At 36.4% G+C, this 20,110-nt stretch overlaps 1 protein-coding gene across 2 annotated transcripts in view; it reads left to right on the forward strand.

The window, feature by feature from the left end:
• The window catches only part of DPY19L1 (dpy-19 like C-mannosyltransferase 1), a 98,232-nt gene that overhangs the window by 67,465 nt on the left and 10,657 nt on the right, over positions 1 to 20,110 (forward strand). For both annotated transcript variants that reach the window (XM_024128139.3, XM_024128142.3), the window contains exons 13-19: positions 14 to 94; positions 5,846 to 5,947; positions 10,732 to 10,803; positions 12,979 to 13,028; positions 17,362 to 17,386; positions 18,288 to 18,407; positions 19,204 to 19,378. In XM_024128139.3, the coding sequence (XP_023983907.1) occupies positions 14 to 94; positions 5,846 to 5,947; positions 10,732 to 10,803; positions 12,979 to 13,028; positions 17,362 to 17,386; positions 18,288 to 18,407; positions 19,204 to 19,378 (625 nt within the window). The remainder of the gene's footprint in view (positions 1 to 13; positions 95 to 5,845; positions 5,948 to 10,731; positions 10,804 to 12,978; positions 13,029 to 17,361; positions 17,387 to 18,287; positions 18,408 to 19,203; positions 19,379 to 20,110) is intronic.

Consider the following 20,110-nt stretch of genomic DNA (forward strand, 5'->3'; position numbering starts at 1 on the left):
TTTTCTTTTGTAGGTTATCCAAGGATGTTTTTGGTTATTTGGAACTGTCATACTCAAGTATTTGACATCTAAAATCTTTGGCATTGCAGATGATGTAAGTGTATTTTTGCTTAAACTTGGAAGACTTGAAATAAACAGGCTAAGAATGAATTACTAGAGTTGTTAAAATGCCACTATTTAAGCCAAATTCTAAGGTGAAGTCTATTCACCTGTTATTTTATCTATTTACTATAATAGAGAGTAAATATGACTATGTCTATAATCTGTTCTCCAAAATTAATTTCTTGACATAACTCTCATATTTTATTGGTCTTTCTATATCACAAAGATTTTAAAATTTTAAAGTAAGAAAGCTCTAGAGACTTAAGCTCAAATTTTAAGGCCTCTACAGTCATTTTTCTCTGGTTTCTTTATAATCCCCTTTTGTAACAGATAAAGATGCCACCTTCAGAGACTCTTAAAGAATAGATCATATAACTTATTCTCTTTTTCTTCCAGTTTTCTAGTCAATGCTTGTGAAAGGTTTGTAGGTGATTTAATCCAAGTTAGTCTTATTAAGAGACATTTTTATTATTGTTATTAGTTTTGCTTTTTTTTGGTATTTGGGTAGGAGAGAAAATAAAATGAGAAGAATTCTGCTTTATAACTGTAAAGATTCACTCTATCTATAATTTTGTTTTGCCTATTTTATTTTGATGTTTTGGTAAGCACATTAATTAAATTAAAAGAGAGAGCAGGGCACCGACCAACATGGAAAGAGTAAAGTAAGCCACATATTTTTTTCTGTAATTTATTTTAATTGACTGTCTTTCTTCCTTCTGTAATAGATTAAAGTTGTGGTTTTGAAACTGAGTTCTGTGAAGTTCTGGGACTTCAAGGAGTCTTTGGTGGGGTCCATCTACTTCTCAGTTCCCCTGCCAGCCCCTCTTCACCCAGGATAGTCTTGCTTTAATCTCTTACATAATGGACATTTATACATGTTTTCATATGAACAAAGGAATTGTTTGCTTAAAAAAGATTGAAAACAATGGGCTATTAAAGGGGTGGTCTCCAACCTGTGAAAGATATTTTAAAAGTTTAAAAGTATAGTCTAAAATGCATCTATTTATACATTCATTCAATGTACCTGCTATGTGCCTGGTAGTAGAAAGCATCCTAGAGATACAGAACTGAATAAGACATGGTCTAGTGGGAGACAGGGACAATTTCTAGCAACTATAATACAGTGTAATGAAAGCTCTGTTAAAAATAAGTACAGAGTGGGACTTCCCTGGTGGTCCAGTGGTTAAGACCCCATGCTTCCACTGCAGGGGGCACAGGTTCTACCCCTGGTCAGGGAACTAAAGATCCTGCATGCCACATGGCACGGCCAAAAATAAAATAAAATAAAAATACAAAATAAAATTTTAAAAATTCAAAGTGTATTTTTTAAAAATTCATTAAAAAAATAAGTATAGAGTGCTGCAGGAATACACAGGAAGAGTCAGGGAAGGCTCCTAGAAGTCAACTGTGAAGATGAGCACTAAGTGGTGATTGAGTCAGCCAGGATGCAGAGAATGAGGAGGAAGAAAAGGGAAAGAGCCCAAGTTCTGGGTTTATGGAATCTGTCTACTCACTGGGGGAAGACAAGCCGGTTAAAGTATTAATTCAGGTTAAAGTGACTATTGTCATTTCTGTCACAACCTGATGTTGCACCAGGGCCAAAAAAAAAAAATGCTGTAAAAAGTTATTTCCAAATCAGAAATAAGTTAGTTGCAGCTTTAGTATTTCTAGAAATCTGTAACATTGATCAAGGACATCAGCTCATAAATTCTTAATTTTAACATTGGTCAAAGGAAGAGAATGGCAAAGCCACACAGCTCTTGAGAAGCATTTCCACCCACCCTTCTCTGTTAGTTAGACACACACTTCCTGTCCTTTAGGAACCCAGCGAGGCATTTCTCGGTCTATCCTGGATTTCCCATCCTGCTCCTATCAACATTTTTCGTGGTAAAATCCTAATGTATACCAGGGAAGCTCAGTACTAAGTGCCCCAAGGTTTTTATTGGGGGCTGGTAACATAGGCATCCTCTGCCTAGCACGTTATCAAAATTCCAAACTCCCAGAAAGAATGTAGGTGTTCAGTGTAAGCCACTATTATCATTTAGGGTGATGGGAGCCTTCCAGAATTCAAGTTCCCTGATGCCAGCTAAGGATCAACCTTGCAAGCAGGTTTTTCAAAGGATCCCCTTCAGACCTACTATGTTAACTCTCATCTGAACAGCAAGTTTGTCTCATCTTTTCCTTTCTGCCATGCCCACCTTGGATCTGCCATGAATATGCATACCACCTCCCAGTCAGTCATAGATTTGTAGAGAGCTTGGGCTCTCTTGGATCCCCCAGTGTCTGTGGACAGCTTTCCAGTGCACCAGGGATGTGAGAACTTGTCTCCCGTCATTGGTTGTCTCCTTTTCAGAATCTCTGTAAAATGTCTAGCTAGTCTGCCAGTCTACTGTTCACCAAACGAGTACTGTAACCCTAAGCTGGCAGAGCTGTGAACTTCTGCCTTTCATTTCCTCCTGAGTTTGCTGCTTTTACTGATGGTGCATAGATTTTTTGCTCTCTGCCCGCAAACAAGTCAGCTCCTTGCAGTAGCAAAGGTTCTGCTTTTCATGGCCAACCCCAACCCCCGGTAGGACCGTTGGGCTGACCAAGCTGGGGGAAGCAGAGGTGATGTAATGGTGGGGTGGGAGCGGCCAAAGCAACAATGCCACAGACTCCCACTGTTTCCACCCAGCACCCAGAGCTCATCATTTTTTCTGGGTTTTTTTGGCTGCGTTGGGTCTTTGTTGCTGTGCGTGGGCTTTCTCTAGTTACAGCAAGCAGGGACTACTCTTCATTGCAGTGTGCGGGCTTCTCATTGTGGTGGCTTCTCTTGTTGCGGAGCACGGGCTCTAGGCACGTGGACTTCAGTAGTTGAAGCACGCAGGCTCAGTAGTTGTGGCACGTGGGCCCTAGAGCATGCAGGCTTCAGTAGTTGTGGCACATGGGCTCAGTGGTTGTGGTTTGCAGGCTCTAGAGCGCAGGCTCAGTAGTTGTGGCGTTGCTCCACGGCATGTGGAATCTTCCCGGACCAGGGCTCGAACCTGTGTCCCCTGCATTGGCAGGCGGATTCTTAACCACTGCGCCACCTGCGAAGTCCCTCATCAGTTTTTTTGTGAATGCATGTTTCTCCATTTGTTTTCCTTTTGATCAATTACTTGATCCTAATATGATTTTTGACAGTTTTGTCCAATTTCATAGTTGTTATTGAAAGAGAGGATTTACTATCTTCTTCCTCTGCCATATCTGGCAGTCCCCATATTCATTGATTTTTGAGTGTTGATCCAGCCTTGTATACCTCACTTATTTACAATGTATTAGTTTTTCTAAATATTGCTGAATTTGGTTGGCTAATATTTTTAAGGACTTTTGCTGATATTTATGGGGATATTAGTCTGTAGTTTTATTTTCTTGTAATGTTTTTGCCTGGTTTTAGTTTCAAGGTAATACAGCCTTCCAGAATTATTGGGAAATGTTCAATTTCCTATTTTTAATGAGAATTTATATAGAATTGATATTATGTCTTCCTTAAAGGTTTGTTAGAATTCGACAGTGAAGCCCTCAGGATCTGGAGTTTTGTTCATGGGAGATTTTTCTACTACAAATCCACTTTCTGTCGGAATCTATTGGTGTGTTATGTCTTTAGAGGAAACTCACCCATTTCATATATATCATCAAATTAAAAAAAAATTATTGTAGAATTCAGTTAGTGAAAAATTCTTATTGAAATTTTTTGCATATATGTGAATTGTCTTTTATGCTCTTTAATTTTCCTTGTTTGGATTTGGAATCAATATTATACTAATCTATAAGGACCTGCTTTTTATTTTTTTGCTATTTTTTCTACTTTCTATTATATTAATGTTTTCAAAGTACCACTTCTTTAAAGTCTTCCTTGGTTTTCTTGTATTTCTCTTTGTAATTGAATTCTGTCACCCTAATTTCTTTTCTTCTCATTTCTTTGGGATTGTTCTGTAGCATTTTTTGATGCTTGAGGGAAAGTGCTTGGCTCTTGTTTTCACCTCTCTTATTTTCTGATAAATGCACTTTAAATCTATAAATTTCCCTCTAAGTAGTACTTTTTTGTGTGTCTTACAAATTAACTATTTTGCGACTTTCTTTTTAACCTAAAAAGTTTTATGTTATTTAGTTTCTAGCTGAAAGGATTTTTAAAGCCATTCCTAGTTACCATTTTCCAATTTTGCTGTATTTATGATTAGAAAAAAATAATTTGCATTATATAAATTCATTGAGATTTATTATGGCATAGGATGTGAATATTAAAAAAATTTTTACTTGTGTTTGAGGGTAACATATAGTCTCTGTGAAGTTTGTATTCTCTGTTTGTGAGCTTATTAATATTATTCAGATTTCATGTTAACATTTATCTGCTTTTTCTACTTTAGAGGGAAATATTTAACATTTCCAATGAACACTGTCAACTTTTTCTTCCTACAGAGTTTTTCAGTTGTTCTTCTATACACTTTGAATCTATACTGTTAATTGCAAATATTATATGTTCATGATATGTATAACCTTGCTTTGCTGTTTTTTTATCAGCATATAATGTCATTTTGTTGTCTTTTTTCATATATTTTTGTTTGAATTTAGTTTTGTGAGACATTACAGTAACTAACCCAGATTTCTTTGGTTCATTTTATCTGGTATATCTTGTTCTCTTCTTCTGTTTTCAACCTTTCTGCATACTTTTAAGTTTGTCTTTTGTAGACAATATGATATTGAATTTTTCCCCTTAAATCCAACTTGAGCATCTGTCCTTTAGTTAGTGAATTTAACCTCTTTACATTTATGGCAGTTATCATTATATTAGGACTTACTTCTTTCATTTTATTTGAGATTTTCCAAACATTTTACTTTCTTTTTAGATTCTTTTCCTTTTCAGTGGATAGGTAGTTTGTGTATGCTATTTTAGACCTATGTACTCTCCCTATTGATTTCTTAAACTTATCAGAATACATTTCTTCCCCAGGAGACAGAGCATTTGAGATTCTTCAGCATATCCCACCACCCTTTATAGTTCCTACTCACTCCCTGACCCCCTACTTTATTTAGGTGTCGTTTAGGGTTTTAGTCATGATGTGTTTCAGTTATAATTTATCCCCTTTCCTATGATTCTTGCTCTTCTTGCTCTTTTAGACAGTAATGAATTGAAAGTTTGGCAAATGTTTTCTCATTTGTTAAATGAAAACAATTCCAACTTCCTCACGTGGCTTCTTATGGGAAGTAAGTTAGGTGATATAAGTGTGAGCACTTGGTGACATGTGAAGAATTACACAGTTGCTGATTGTGAGGCAAAAGGTGTGTTTTATTCCAAGGCCTGCCCATTTTCTACTTCTTTCAAAAAGTCTTTTCCAACCCCTTTTCAGAAATCTGAATTAACATTTGCTTTGCTTTGCTCTATCACACATTGTCCCTTTGTGATTGACAGATGCCTGTGTGTTACCAAGCCTACCAGATACTGTGTAGTGTATTTCACCAGGTTTAACACCTTGAGCAGGGAAAACCCAAGGATAAAAGCCTTTGGAATGTTGATGATGGAGCATGGACGGCAGGGTGTTGTTGGAGCTATCAGTTGTCAGCAGTAGAAGGGAGACTGTGAAATTGGAGGGTCCAGAAGTAGCCAGGTGTGGGAACAGCGAGCTCTGTCATGCAGTGGAAACTATTATTAGGTACTATTAAGATTAAAATGCATTATTACAATATTCGGCATAATCTAATGGTACCTTCCTTTATTCCTTACTAGGCTCATATTGGCAACTTATTAACATCAAAATTCTTCAGTTACAAGGATTTTGACACTTTATTGTATACCTGTGCAGCGGAGTTTGATTTTATGGAGAAGGAGGTAAGATGTGATTTCTCCTTTCTTTCCTTAAGTTTTGGTCCATTCATTTTTCATAAAGGGTGCTCCTGTTATTCAGATTCTTACCTCTGTGCTCTTATCTCAGTTTGAAGGAAAAGGAAAACCTGGCAGCTTAAAGGAAGATATTCCTATTTACATTAGTACAGCTTCCTGAAATATATGGTCTTTTCTTATTTTGATAATTTAGAAACATGCATTCAGTCTAGCAATAGTTTTTAGGATGAGTAAACACAGAGGCATTTCAAGTTGCCTCTTTTTAAGGATAGCATTAGTTCAGTGAAGCTCTCAAGCTTTTAAGTTTCCACTCACTTTGTGGTTATTTGTTTGAATGATCTCATTGCTTTGAAATATCATTGCGTATAAGTTTTTCATTCCAACATTTTTGTTTCTAAAACTGTATTCAGGTGTTTAGAAGGAAACCAGAGAGTAGTTCAGTGGATAGTGAGACAGAAGTCTGTGATATTACTTGATGTTCTTGAACAAGTGACTCTCATTCTTTGAGTTGTAGCTTACTAGTTTCTGGTAGTATGCTACAGATAGATATTGTGAGGATGAAAGGAGATACATAGGAAAGTACTTTGATATTTTAAGATATTTTATATTAAATACCATTTTGCAATACTTTATGAGCTAGTTTGGTTCAACAGACATGTTGTATATATGTGTCTTTTTCTCACACCACCCATGTAGCCCTGATTTACGATGATATTTTATTATCTGTCAGACATTTTCCTTCAAAGCTGTGTGTGTGTATATATATGGAAATGGCCAACAGTCCTCTGTTGACACATTCGTTTTCCCCGATCCCCACTGGGTCAGCCCATGTCCTAAATTACAGACCAGTGGAGGAGAATGCACCACACAGCAGACTCTTACCAACCAGACATTCTGAGTTGAGCGTGTCCTGCAGATGTACTGTTTACTCCAGTGACCTATCAGTCTTCATTTCCTGTGTTCTGGCAAATGGTTTTGACACATAATGGCTGATAAAAAGTGTACAAATGATAGTGTTGAACCTGCTGAAAGAAACTAAGGAAAAGTATCTTGCAAGGCTTTAAAATGCATGCTTATAGCAGATCAAGACTCTTTCAAGGAGGTGGTAAAGGAAGTAGAGTATAGACATCAACAGAGAAATTAGGACTCAGTGGAAATCCTTTAACATTATTGAGGATATACATGCCGTTACAACCTGAGAGTATGAACCATCAGTTATGTGATAGAAGAAATTGTTTACTGAGGCATAAGATGCCTTCAGTCAATTTGAAGAAAATGGCAAAGCTGTGTCCAGCCTGCCATTCCTCATCTCCGTAGGTATCTTCACAGGGACGATGATGTAGAGACAGAGCATGGTGCCAGTTCAGAGAGGACATCTCTTGTATGGTACGTCCATATAGTGGGGAAGAGGGAACAATTTAACATGATATGATATCATACTGATATGGAAAGACACTTATATTGACCTATAATTAGCACGCGTAGAATAAAGTGTAAGAGACCAGAATTTTAACAGTGTTTTTTTTTTGGTGGAGAGATAATCAGTGATTAACTTTTTTTGTAATTTGCATCTTCTAAATTTTCTATAATAATCATATTTTAATTGTATTGTGCTACTAAAAAAATGTTAAAACAGTGAGGGGGATCTTTGCTTTTTAGATATGAAAATGGAAAGCAATAGTATTTAAGGTACAAGGATACCAAAACAGGAACATTATGACCAAAAACAGACAATGCTGGATAGACCCATGTGTATGTACTTAGCTATGTTTATGTGTATGTACTTAGTATGAAGTGAAGAGAGCACCACATAATATATCAATAAATGGATAAAAGATGCATTGTTTCATTAATATTATTTGAAAAATTGAATTGGGGTGGGAAGTCAGGTTAAAGCCTTGTATCATATACACCAAACTTCATTTCAGTTAATGTGTTAAATATAAATGAAGCCTGAAAAATTAATTTGAGAAAAATTTCAATGAATATTGACTTCATTATTAATGAGCATAATACAAGTGCAAAACATATACGAGAATGATTAATAGATTTGTCTGCATGTAACTTAAAGCATCTGTACATTAAATATTATAAAAATTGAAAAGGAAGTGACTAAGTGGGATGATTCTTGCCATAAATATAATAAATGAAACTAGAGATTAATATAATTAGTATAGGAGCTTGTTCAAATGAATAAAAAAAGTTACCAAGGGCTCTCACCCTTTCCCAACACCAAAACCACATCCCCCTCCCCCTCCCCCTGCCACATATGCAGAAATGGGCAAAGGATGTGAACATACAATCCATCAGGGAGGAAATGCTGATAACTGATTAAAATGTGAAATTCATTGTCTCCTTTATTTTTTCTCCATTTTCTAGTTTTCACAATGAGCATATGTAACTTTTATGCTTAGAATAAAATCAACAATTACAAGAAATATTAAAATAAAAGAACTTACAGTTCTAATAGAACACACACACACGTGCATACATCTCTCGCTGTGTGGTTTGTTTCCTTTGTATTTGTTCTGTGCATACCCTCTCTCTGGTGTATCCTTTGGCATTGAGGAAGTTTTATAATTTTGTTTCCTTTATATTAATACTTGTATATATTAACCGTAGTCCCTTCTATTGGTTTCCTCCTGAGAGTTACCCTGAACTTAGCTAGTCGTTTCTTGCCCCATGCCTATTCCCACCCATTTCTAATTTATTGTAATACTATAATCAGGGAGATTATTTTACTTCTTATATACTCTCCCCCTCTTACCCCATTTTTAAGAGTCCTATTGTATCTTCATTGTCAGCACGTATAACCTCTCATACTCTTCTGTTACCTTTATATCCCCGTCATTGTTATAGTTCTGTAGGTCATTGTTTTTATTGTATACTATGAGTTGTAGGATCAAAGAACACATTTCTTGGCTGTGTGAAGATTACTCTCCAGTGGATTCCTCAGGAAGGGCTCATGGGCGCAGTAATCCCTGAATTTTTACATGCTCAAAATATTTTATCAGTGGCTTTTATGTGTGAAGTTCAGTTTGGCTAGATACAAAATCTTTGGCTCACCTATCGTTCCTTGAGAATCCTAAATAAATTACTATCTTCTGGTCTAAAGTGTTGCTATGAAAATCTGATGCTAATATGATTTTCTTTTTAAAAGAAATATTTAAAAAACACCTTTTAAATAAACTTTTGGAATATAATGTTAAAATTGTTTGAACTCCTTATTAAATTTAGTTAAATACTTTTAACACAATTTTGACATACTGTCTTTTTAAGCTAAACATCTGTATCTTACTACTTTTCTTATATTTATTGTTAACTGTTATTAGAAATGTCTAACTTTTAAAATATTAAAATAGTTTTAGGGGACTTCCTTGGTGGTCCAGTGGTTAAGACTCTGCACTTCCACTGCAGGGGGCATGGGTTTGATCCCTGGTTGGGGAACTAAAATCCCACATGCCATGCAGTGCAGCCAAAAAAGTAAATAAAATTTGAAAGTTTAGATCTATAAAAAAATAGTTTTAGTTATGATTTTTGTGTAGGTTAAATCATAACTTAAAAATTACAAAATAGAAATGTATTTATGTATTTTAAAATAATAACATGCAAATATTTATAAAGGTAAATAGTAAAATGAAAACATAAAAATTCTCTTTTTAATGGAATTCCTAACTCATGAAGAATGCATTTTGTATAATGAATTATGAAAATTACTTGTCTAATACAGAACAGTGAGAAAATTGGACTAAGGAGAGGGAAATCAGAAAATGCTACTTACTGTATACTTCGTAGAATTAAAATGTACCAGCATTTTTAATATGGTTGAAGCTAGATTTCTCTTTATAAACATATTGGGGAAAGCATACATCATTTTACTTAATGATGTAAGATTATTTTTCTTAAGGAAAGTGTTGGTAATAAACAAATCAATTGCAATTTAGAAATTTCAAGCCCAGGATTGTTTAAGATTGTGATCTCAAATTATCGAGAGGTGTATAGAATTACAATGTGTGGGGCTTTTTTAGTAAAAAAAAATTTTCTGTAGTTTTTTATCTGTTACCAAAGAAAACGTAAAAATGTTTTTATTCCTCTTATAAACATTAGTCATTATTGTGTGTGTGTGTGTGTATCTGGAGATCATGGTTATGATTTTTATCCCAGGTAAAATGCACAGTAAAGCTCATGCCATTTAAAGTAGTTCTGCTGACCTAGGTGAATAATAAGTTATGCTCTCTAGTTAGAAAAGTAGTGTGCAAAAGTGAACAGTAGTCTTTCTAGTCATGTTTTACAAGTGTTTGGGAACTGTATTTGTTAGTGTTTTCAACTCAACATTTTGGGGAAGTTTGTTTCTATGGAAATGCATCTTCATTTTTACAGTGGGAGTCAGTGGGTAGATTGGACCCTAGATGGGTGAATGCTCATGTTTCTTTACTAACATTTTTTTTTTTTTTTTTTTTTTTTTTTTTTTTTTTACTAACATTTTTAAAATTCACTTGGATCATGATTTGAAATTTCATTTGAAATAATCTTTTCTTCTAACGAAACATCTCTTTGAATTTCAGACTCCACTGAGGTATACAAAGACATTGTTGCTTCCAGTTGTTCCGGGGCACGAACCCGGTTCCCCTGCATCGGCAGGGGGACGCGCAACCACTGCGCCACCAGGGAATCCCTTCTTTACTAACATTTTTAAAATTCATTTGGATCATGATTTGAAATTTCATTTGAAATAATCTTTTCTTCTAACGAAACATCTCTTTGAATTTCAGACTCCACTGAGGTATACAAAGACATTGTTGCTTCCAGTTGTTCTTGTCGTGTTTATTGCAATCATTAGAAAGGTAGGTCTATCACTTAAGAGCACTTTCTCATAATAGAACATTTTCTTATTTCTTCATAGTAGTTACATATACTAGGCTACATGTTAATCTAATACAATATTTTATATAGATTTATTGAAACACATTCTGTATTTCCTTACTAATAGCCTTTGATGAACATTTATAAGTCTTAAAAACATTGTGCTAGTTGCCAGCATAAAGTAGACCTAGGGAAAGGATGCTCAAGTTTTGATAGTCATGTATTTTGAAAGATAGGATCAGAGGAACCATATTGACCCAGATACAATTGTTTTTGCTTATGTAAATTATTACTGACTCACTTTTAACTTTTATGTAATATTTCTTTAAAATATTTAATATATGCCTTTCTAAGTCATTTGTGCAGTATTCATTAACTTCTGGATAGAGTTTATTATTAATCAAAAGGAAAAAATAGAATATTAACAGTGTATTACACTAAACTTGATAAAATAGACTCCCAACTTGACTTTGATAATGAAATTTTAAATCCAGATATAAATCAGTCCAGGGAAGTTCCAATCTTCAGTAAAGAGTGATGTAATAGTCCCTCTTTTTTGCTTTTAAGAGTTGGTGAACTCTGTAACTACAGATGTTTTAAGAGAATGAATTGAGGTTAGTCTGTAATCAAAATGATAGACCCTAAAAGTTTTCTGATTTGTAGCTATTATTTTTGTGTTAGTACAGTGTCATATATTTGTAGAATATTCTGTACTATAATTATTATTTACATCATATATTTATAATCTCCCAAAACATTTCATATACCTTATTTCAATTGGTTCTTCAACAGCATTGTGGGGTGCACAGATATTATTATTTCCATTTTGACAAATGCAAAATTGGAAGGTCAGAGAGGTTATTACCAGCCTCACATCATGTCTGTTAAAAAAGCAAGGGAAGAGTGAGAATCAGACTGTACCTTTACCCCCCGCCTCATTGAGTGTTGTATAGTATTCAGCTTTGTAGTCTCACAGCCCTTTTTAAATCTTGTCAGTTTATGGTTAGTCAGTTTCTGCTGTATGCCAGGCTCTGTGCTCTTTGCTTCCTTTGCTTTCTTTATATGGGTGGGCACCCGGTAGGTAATAAAAAAATACTAGATGTTGGCAATCCAGAATGTGTTAAAAAGAAAGCAACCTGGATGGCTAGAGATGATGAAAATGACTAGATTGAGGTCAAAGAAAGTGGGATGTTTGATGTAAAGAAGAAAGACTTAAATGGAAAGAGGATAATTCTTTTCAAAGACTTAAAAGGCTACCACTTGGAAATAAGATTATACTCATTTTGGCTCCTTAATATTATGGCCAATTCTAGGAGTTGGGGCTTTTGACCAGCATTGATCTGGACTGATTAGGAAAGTGTTATAGGTTTAATCAGCAGCTAGGTGGTTCTTCCAAGGGCTGAATTAAAACCTGTCAGGCAATGTCACAGAGGACATCCACATTGGGAACAGGATTTCAGATTAGATGACCTCCCAGTGACTGCTAAATATGAAAGCACAGTGTTTAGTTAGTTGTGCTTATCAGTCTCTGAGCCAGTTCTCCAGTTACGTGTGTGTATAATTAAGGAGAGGCATTGCCAACAACCTGGGCATGGTGGAATTCACTTAAAGGTGAATCGGAAGCCAAAAGGTCAAGTTTCAAGACCCTTCTTAGTTGTTGTCCACCTTTAGGGAGATCATTTAATCCTTCTGAGCCTGTTGCTCATTTTTTTTTTTTTTTTTTTGGCGGTACGCGGGCCTCTCGTTGTGGCCTCTCCCGTTGCGGAGCACAGGCTCCGGACCTGCAGGCTCAGCGGCCGTGGCTCACGGGCCTAGCCGCTCCGTGGCATGTGGGATCTTCCCGGACCAGGGCATGAACCCGTGTTCCCTGCATCGGCAGGCGGACTCCCAACCACTGCGCCACCACGGAAGCCCTGTTGCTCATTTTTAAAATGAGGATAATAAAACTTATCTGAACAGGGTTGGATATAGATATGATGAAGTACCATACAAATGTAAGATTTTGTTATTGTAATTACTATTTTCTGAACTACTTCTTATCTCCATGCTTCTGTATTTTTAAGTAAGTAAAAATTTGAAAGTTTAGAAGATACGTTATTTGAAATTTTCTTTTTCCCAATACAGCTGTTATAAAATGTTTAAAAATCTATTTGCAGATTATTAGTGACATGTGGGGTGTCTTAACTAAACAACAAACACATATAAGGTAAATATGCCATTCATGATTTTGTTGCCTCCTCTGTTTATTAAGTAGTTATTTATGGTGTATTAATTTTAACTTACATGTTGTACACTCAACATTTGTTAATTGGTATTTCGATTGTTGCCATCCCCCTTCTCCGCTTTTCTCATTATTCCCCATTTGTGTAGAGCTCAGCACATCACTTGTTCATCCCCCAAATCCCATCCAGTATGATCTGACTGTAGCCCTATACTAATCTATACTTGAAGAGTACAGCTTTGTGCTTCAGTTTGGCAGGGAAAACAAATTACTCTGTTGATGGTTTTAGGACCAATGGACAGCTTTTTGAGAGAAGAGCAGGGAAATGTAAAAGTGGACCCATACCTCATTTTTATATAAAATAAATTCCAGATGGAGCAAAGATTTAAATATAGGGAAAATAATGAAACTCCCAAATAAACCAAGAGATTATTTTTATAATTTTACGGTTAGAGAGGCCTTGTTAAGTATGACATAAAGCCTGTAAGCTAGAAAGAAAGATTGACACGGTTGACCAGATAAATTCTTTGGTTTCGAAAAATACTGTAAGCACTGTTCAAAGAAAAATACAACTTGGGGAAAATAGTTGCAAATTATAACAAGGGCCTAATGACCATCCCACATAAAGAACTGCTATAAATTAATAAGAAAAATACTAAAACCATTTGAAAAATGAGTGAAAGACTCAAATGGGCAATTGAGAAAAAAAAAATTCCCATTTTCCCTTTTCCACTACACTAATGTCCCACAGATCTCCTTTCTGCTATTTGACCATGACAAGTAGTTTCCTGCCTTTGCAGTTTTGCAGTGGTTGTACCCTAAGTCCGTAATTGTGCCTCCTGCTTTCCGCAGCCTGGCTTGGCCTGACTCACTCCTTTAATCCTTGCTTAAATGCCACCTCCTTCAAAAAGCCTTTCCTGATCATCATTTCTGAGTAGATCCCTTGTCTCCTTGCTTGTTATTCTCCACCATCACACCCTTTTTCCTTCTCTTTGCATTTGTCACCATGTGTGCTTACATACTGATGTGTTGCCTGTATCTCCTGAGGGGGGATGGGGTCATTTCTGTTCAGTTCAGTGGTTTATATGCAGTGCCTGGCACATAGGAAAGAATAGTAGTTGAATGAGTAAAGACTTATTCATGACTTATAGATACATGAAAAAGTGCTCCATCCCATGGTAAAGATAAAAGTGAAAGCCTTTTTACTTATCAAGTTTGTAAAAATTAATAATACCCAGTGCTTGCAAGCGTGGGAGGAAGTGGGTGGTAGGACAGTTAGGCAATACAAGCAAAACATACAGTGGGCCTGTCCTTTAACTCTGCAGTTTCACCAGTGCAAACGTGTCCCCTAGAAATGTTCATGGAAATGCAGAGGTAATGGTACAGAGATGCCCACTGTGGTGGTGTATGTAATGTGGAAAATGAGAACAACCAAAATATCCACTAGTACGGGATTGGTTTACTTATGACCCAGTCATAAAGTGGAATTTCTTTATGGAAATATTTCATCATACATCCTTGAATTAAAAAATTACAAGACATATAAATGATGATTACACTTTTGTTTAAAATATGAAGATTTTTTAATGTGTATTTGTACATAGGAGGGGTATGGAAGGATAAAACTTGTAACTGTTAGGAGCATGGGATTAGAGGATGGAGCCAAGGAAGTTTTAATTCTAATTTCATTCTTTTGTGGGATTTTTTGGGGGGGTAGAGATTGTTGAATTTGTGTGTCTATATATTTTCTTTTATAACACACAGCCTTATCTATTGTTCTTTCACCTCCAACCAGTGATAAATTATTGCATGCACTCTTGAGACAATCCTTGTTCTCGTTTAGAAACAATTTACTGTAACTGTGCCCTTACTTCTACCTGATGCCTTTGAGGGCCGGGGAAAAGAAAAAAGCTTCTGGTATGTAATGACAAAATTTCTCTTCAATTGAGATGAAATTTTTTTAAGAGCTCAGAAAGGGGCTACCGTTATAACTGTAGTATGCACCTCTGGAAGAGAAAGGTGGAACTTTTCACAGAAACAAAACAGTCTTTTCAATAATAACTCAACTACAGAAGTAACTATAGAAAAGCACTGAGCTTCACGGGGCTCTCAATTCAGGTAGGATCAGAGCTTTTTGGAAAGGAGAATGGCACATCGACATTTCATTTTGCATAAGTACCAAAGTCATATGCCAATGTAAAAAGGGGAGAGGTAGGACATACATTTTAATTCTCAAGGTGTGAGTATCAGTATCTCCTTTATTCAGGGAGCTAGGGGGTAAAGTAGGATAGAGACAGCATGATGAAGTAGAAAATATATTGACTCTGAAACCAGTCAATATATAGACCTGGCTTCGCCTCTTACTACCTCTGTGACCTGTTTTCCTTAGCTGTCAGTTAGGATAATAAATAGTTGTAAGATCAGAGTTAATGGAATGTAATGATCATATTAACGTTTTAGGTGCTTGGTAAATGGTAACTGATAATTTTTACTTGGCATGAAAGAAGAATAAAGGAGGATCCATTTCACTTCCTTCATTTGCCCAGTAATTTTACTGTTTGCTAACACATCAATATATTTGAAAGCAAGTCCTCAAATCAGATTGTGTGCTACCTAGATTAGGGGTTAATTGAATCATTTGCTCATTCATTCACACAAAAAAGATTGAACTCTATGTGCTAGGCATTGTTTTCTAGGTCTTGGAAATATATCAGTGCTTAGGATAGAGAAGGTATGTGTTATCAAGTCTCACATTTGTGTCTCTGATCCAGACTTCTCCCTTGAACTCCATATTTATACATACGATTCCCTGTTTGTCATTTCTACTTGGGTGTCTAATGAGAATCTCAAATTTTGTGAACACAATACTGAGCTTCAGCATGTGCTTCCCTGTCAGTACCCTTCTCCTGGATCTCCCTCATCTCATTCTCCTCGCTCTCTCTTCTCCCTAATCATGCCGTCTTTGTTGTTAGCCTATCAGAAAGCCTGCTACCATGAGGCTTTGCCATGTCTGTTCTCTCTGCCTGAAGTGCTCTTCTTCCCTGAGGGATCCTCAGGCTCAAACTCTCAGCTCCTTCAGGCTTTGCTCAGTTGTCACTCACTTGGTGACCACACTGATAATATATGCCATCCCAGTCCCCCAGCACTCCCTGCATCTTTTACCCTATTTCCTTTTTAGCCCACAGTATTTATTGCCATGTGATGTATGTTTATTTGCTTTTTGTTTGTCTCCTTCAACTTATATGTAAACTCTGTGAGGGCACAGATTTTTTTCTATCTTGTTTACTGCTCAGGGCTCAATGAAATTGAGTGGATGGATGGATTTGTACCTGGTCCTCCTGAAGGGTTCATTTTAGTTAGGAGAGACATATGATAATCAAATAAACCAATAAGTGAAAACTGTGTTTTCTGTGAGAAGATAAAACAGGGAAATGGAGTGGTAGTGATCAAGGTAAGGGGCACTGAATATGGGAGTCAAAGGTGGCTCTCTGATGTTTTAAGGCATAAAATTAGTCTAGTATGACTGGAGCACAGTGATCAAGAGGGAACCTGGTAGAAGATGAGTTTCCAGGATGGGAGGTGGGGAACCAGATTAGGAGGGCTATTTGTAGCATGGTAAAGATTTGAGAGTTCACTTTAATTACAAAAAACCCCATAGCCGATTGGAAAGTTTTAAGTAAGGGAGTGGCATGTCTAGATTCCCATTTTCAAAAGGTTGCTCTCACTGCTGTGATGAGACTCAACATGGGGACGGGGTGCAGGGGAGGGGACCAGAGTGAGATGTGGGGAGGATATATGGGCCTATAAAGATGTATCCTTTCTTAGGAAATTAAAACTGTCAAGCAAAGGTAAAGCTGGCATTATGTGGCTATTTTTATATTCCAGAGCTGCTGCTGAAAAAAAATCTTGTGTGTGGCTTCCTAAATTGTCTCTAAAGCAGCTAGAATTTACGGCGGAGCTCAGGGACTGCTGGGGACAGGAAGTAGGGGTATGGGACTGTGAGGGCTGCAGAGTTTCTTTTCACTCCCTGCTTTGCCAGGTTATATTACCAGTGAGGTATCTGATACACAGCCAGCGAGGCTTGTTGGCCTAATAAATATCCATGTAGTCAGATATGTGGGATATGCAAAATAAACTGTTTTAAAAGACTGTAGCACCAGTTTTGGTTTATAACTTTCATTTATTTTGATTTACATGTATGTGTCCTGAGGGAATACTACAGAAGTTGTAAAACTCATATTTGTAAGATAAAAATGCGCAAGATTGAAGTAAGTGCTTCAGTAGTGATTCAATAATAGTATTTCTTTTTCCATTTCAGAAAACACCAATTTGATCATGGAGAGGTAAAGACTTAATATTACCAAAATTTGCCTTGTTTTAATGTTTGTATATGTTTGGATTTTTCTTTCTAGTTCCATTTTCTAACTTTATTGGTAAGTCACTAATCATCTTCAAAATAGGCCTGTATGTGTTTTACGAGAATACTACAAACATGACCATTCATTTGTTAGAGCAATTAGGTAGGAAACTCATTTGGTCGGCTCTGATCATCCTCAAGGTAATAGCAGTTCATTGCTGGAGACCATTTAGATACGTATGCAGAGTGTCTTTCGCATGGTTAGGGATCACTTTTCTCTCTGCTCACCTTGCCCTGAGGCCTCAGAGATGTGACTGGTTGCTGTTCCCATCTCCTGGTGATTCAGCCTGTTTTTTTTTTTTAATTGAGGTATAATTGACATATAATATTATATTAATTTCAGATGTACAACGTAATGACTTGAATTTGTATATATTGTGGAATGATCACCATGATAAGTCTAGTTAACATCCGTTACCATACATAGTTACTTAAATTTTTTTTCTTTTTTTTGTTGTGAAGAGGACTTTTAAGATCTACTGTCTCAGCAACAGCATGGTGACTATAGTTCATGATACTGTATTTCATATTTCCATCTGGTTCAGAAATGTGGGCTTTATTAACCCCAGGCTTGATTCTGAGCAGAATTATAGGACCACTTCCCTTAGGGACTTTATAGTTTTAGCCCTCTAATAAAAGGGACATGTTTGAAAGTGAATTTTAAGACTTTCAGAAATCAAAATATTGATTATAATATTAAATATTATTTCAGAAATCAAAATATTGTTACTAAGAAAAAGTACCCTTTTCTATATATTCCCCAATTTAACAATATATTCTTAAACTTCACAAATAGTAGGAGTAAAAATATTTTCTCTTTCTTTCAGCTGGTTTATCATGCATTGCAACTGTTAGCATATACAGTCCTTGGTGTTTTAATTATGAGACTAAAACTCTTTTTGACCCCACACATGTGCGTTATGGCTTCCTTGATCTGCTCAAGACAGGTGAGATGATTGTTATGTTGGCATTATAGCTGCTATGATAATTTTACACCAGCCTTTGTTATTGAGTGGCCCTAAAGTAATATTAAATTACCCAAAGTTCTTTAAATTGTTTATAATTAAAGTTCTTCATGGTTTTGTACTAATCTTTCCTAAGGGGTAAGGGCCAAAGCAGATCCCTTATCCTTTTAACTTCTAAAATAGTCCTTGGTGTACAACAAACACTCATTCAGTGCAGGCTGAATTCATGAATGATAACTACAGATGTTGATAGAAAGCAGTGATCGCACAGGGGCCCACACTCAGAAGGACTCTGCACCTAGATTGATGCTCTGCTGTTGCTGTTTTGAACTTCTTAAAAAATGTCAGACAGGAACCCACATTTTTTCTGTTTTTTGGCTGCACCACGTGGCATGTGGGATCTTAGTTCTTGACCAGGGATTGACCCGTGTCCCCTGCAGTGGAAGCATGGAGTCTTAACCACTGGACTGCCAGGAAAGTCCCAAGGAACCCACATTTTTATTTTGCACTGAGTCTGGCAAATTTTGTAGGTAGGCCTGGCCTTACCCGAATCTGGGAGTAGAGCAAGTTGACAGAAGAGTTTCTTAAATCATGTCCCACCTATATTAGGCTAATGGTAGAATTGTTTTGATCCCTCAGGTTATTGTTTCTGGAACTTTTCCTTAGAATTATTAGTCCTGTATCTGGGATTCTAGTAGAGGCTGTATTCTTCTCTGGGAAGTTGGATGCAGGCTGGTTTGTACTAACAATTGTCAATGTATTCTTAATTTGGTTTCAGCTATTTGGATGGCTCTTTTGCAAAGTACATCCTGGTGCTGTTGTTTTTGCTGTGTTAGCAGCCATGTCAATACAAGGTTCAGCAAATCTGCAAACCCAGTGGAATATTGTAGGGGAGTTCAGCAATTTGCCGCAAGAAGAACTTATAGAGTGGATTAAATATAGCACTAAACCAGGTAAAAAAAGGTCATATTATTTAGCTATGGTTTTCCCTACAGTTTTATGTATAACTGCACAATCCTCAACCCAAGTTACTTCCAATGGTTTTGCTTCCAGGAAAACTGTGGTTTTCCCCACAGTTTTATGTACAACTGCACAATCCTCAACCCAAGTTACTTTCAATCTTTCTAAGCAGTCCTGCTTCTAGATTATCCAGAAAGTGAGAGATGTCAGTCTTGCTTATGTAGTTTGCAAAGGAAATGTTACATGTATTTTCTTAGTAATTTATTTCTCTATTTTACATAAATTCTAATTTTTTTCAAAGTATATCCAAAGTTTTGCATGGCACAATTTAAAATAATTTATGTTATGCTTATTTTCCTAATTAATTTTTAATCTTAGCCCTTCACATTCCTTCTTTAAATGAACTCATGGAATGTGATATTTTATTCATGTATAGAAAGAGAGGTTTTTGTTGTCATCTGAGATTCAAGTGACTGAATATTAAATCATCTTCCAGAATTCCTAGGTGCTATAAAACTTCCCTAGTCAATTTGTTACTTCTCTCCTAGAAGGAGGAAAAGACATTACAAACAAACAAAAGAGGGCTTCCCTGGTGGCGCAGTGGTTGCGCGTCCGCCTGCCAATGCAGGGGAACCAGGTTTGCGCCCCAGCCTGGGAGGATCCCACATGCCGCGGAGCGGCTGGGCCGGTGAGCCATGGCCGCTGAGCCTGCGCGTCCGGAGCCT

This window comes from Physeter macrocephalus, chromosome 5 (genome assembly GCF_002837175.3).
Source record: "Physeter macrocephalus isolate SW-GA chromosome 5, ASM283717v5, whole genome shotgun sequence".
NCBI lineage: Eukaryota > Metazoa > Chordata > Mammalia > Artiodactyla > Physeteridae > Physeter > Physeter macrocephalus.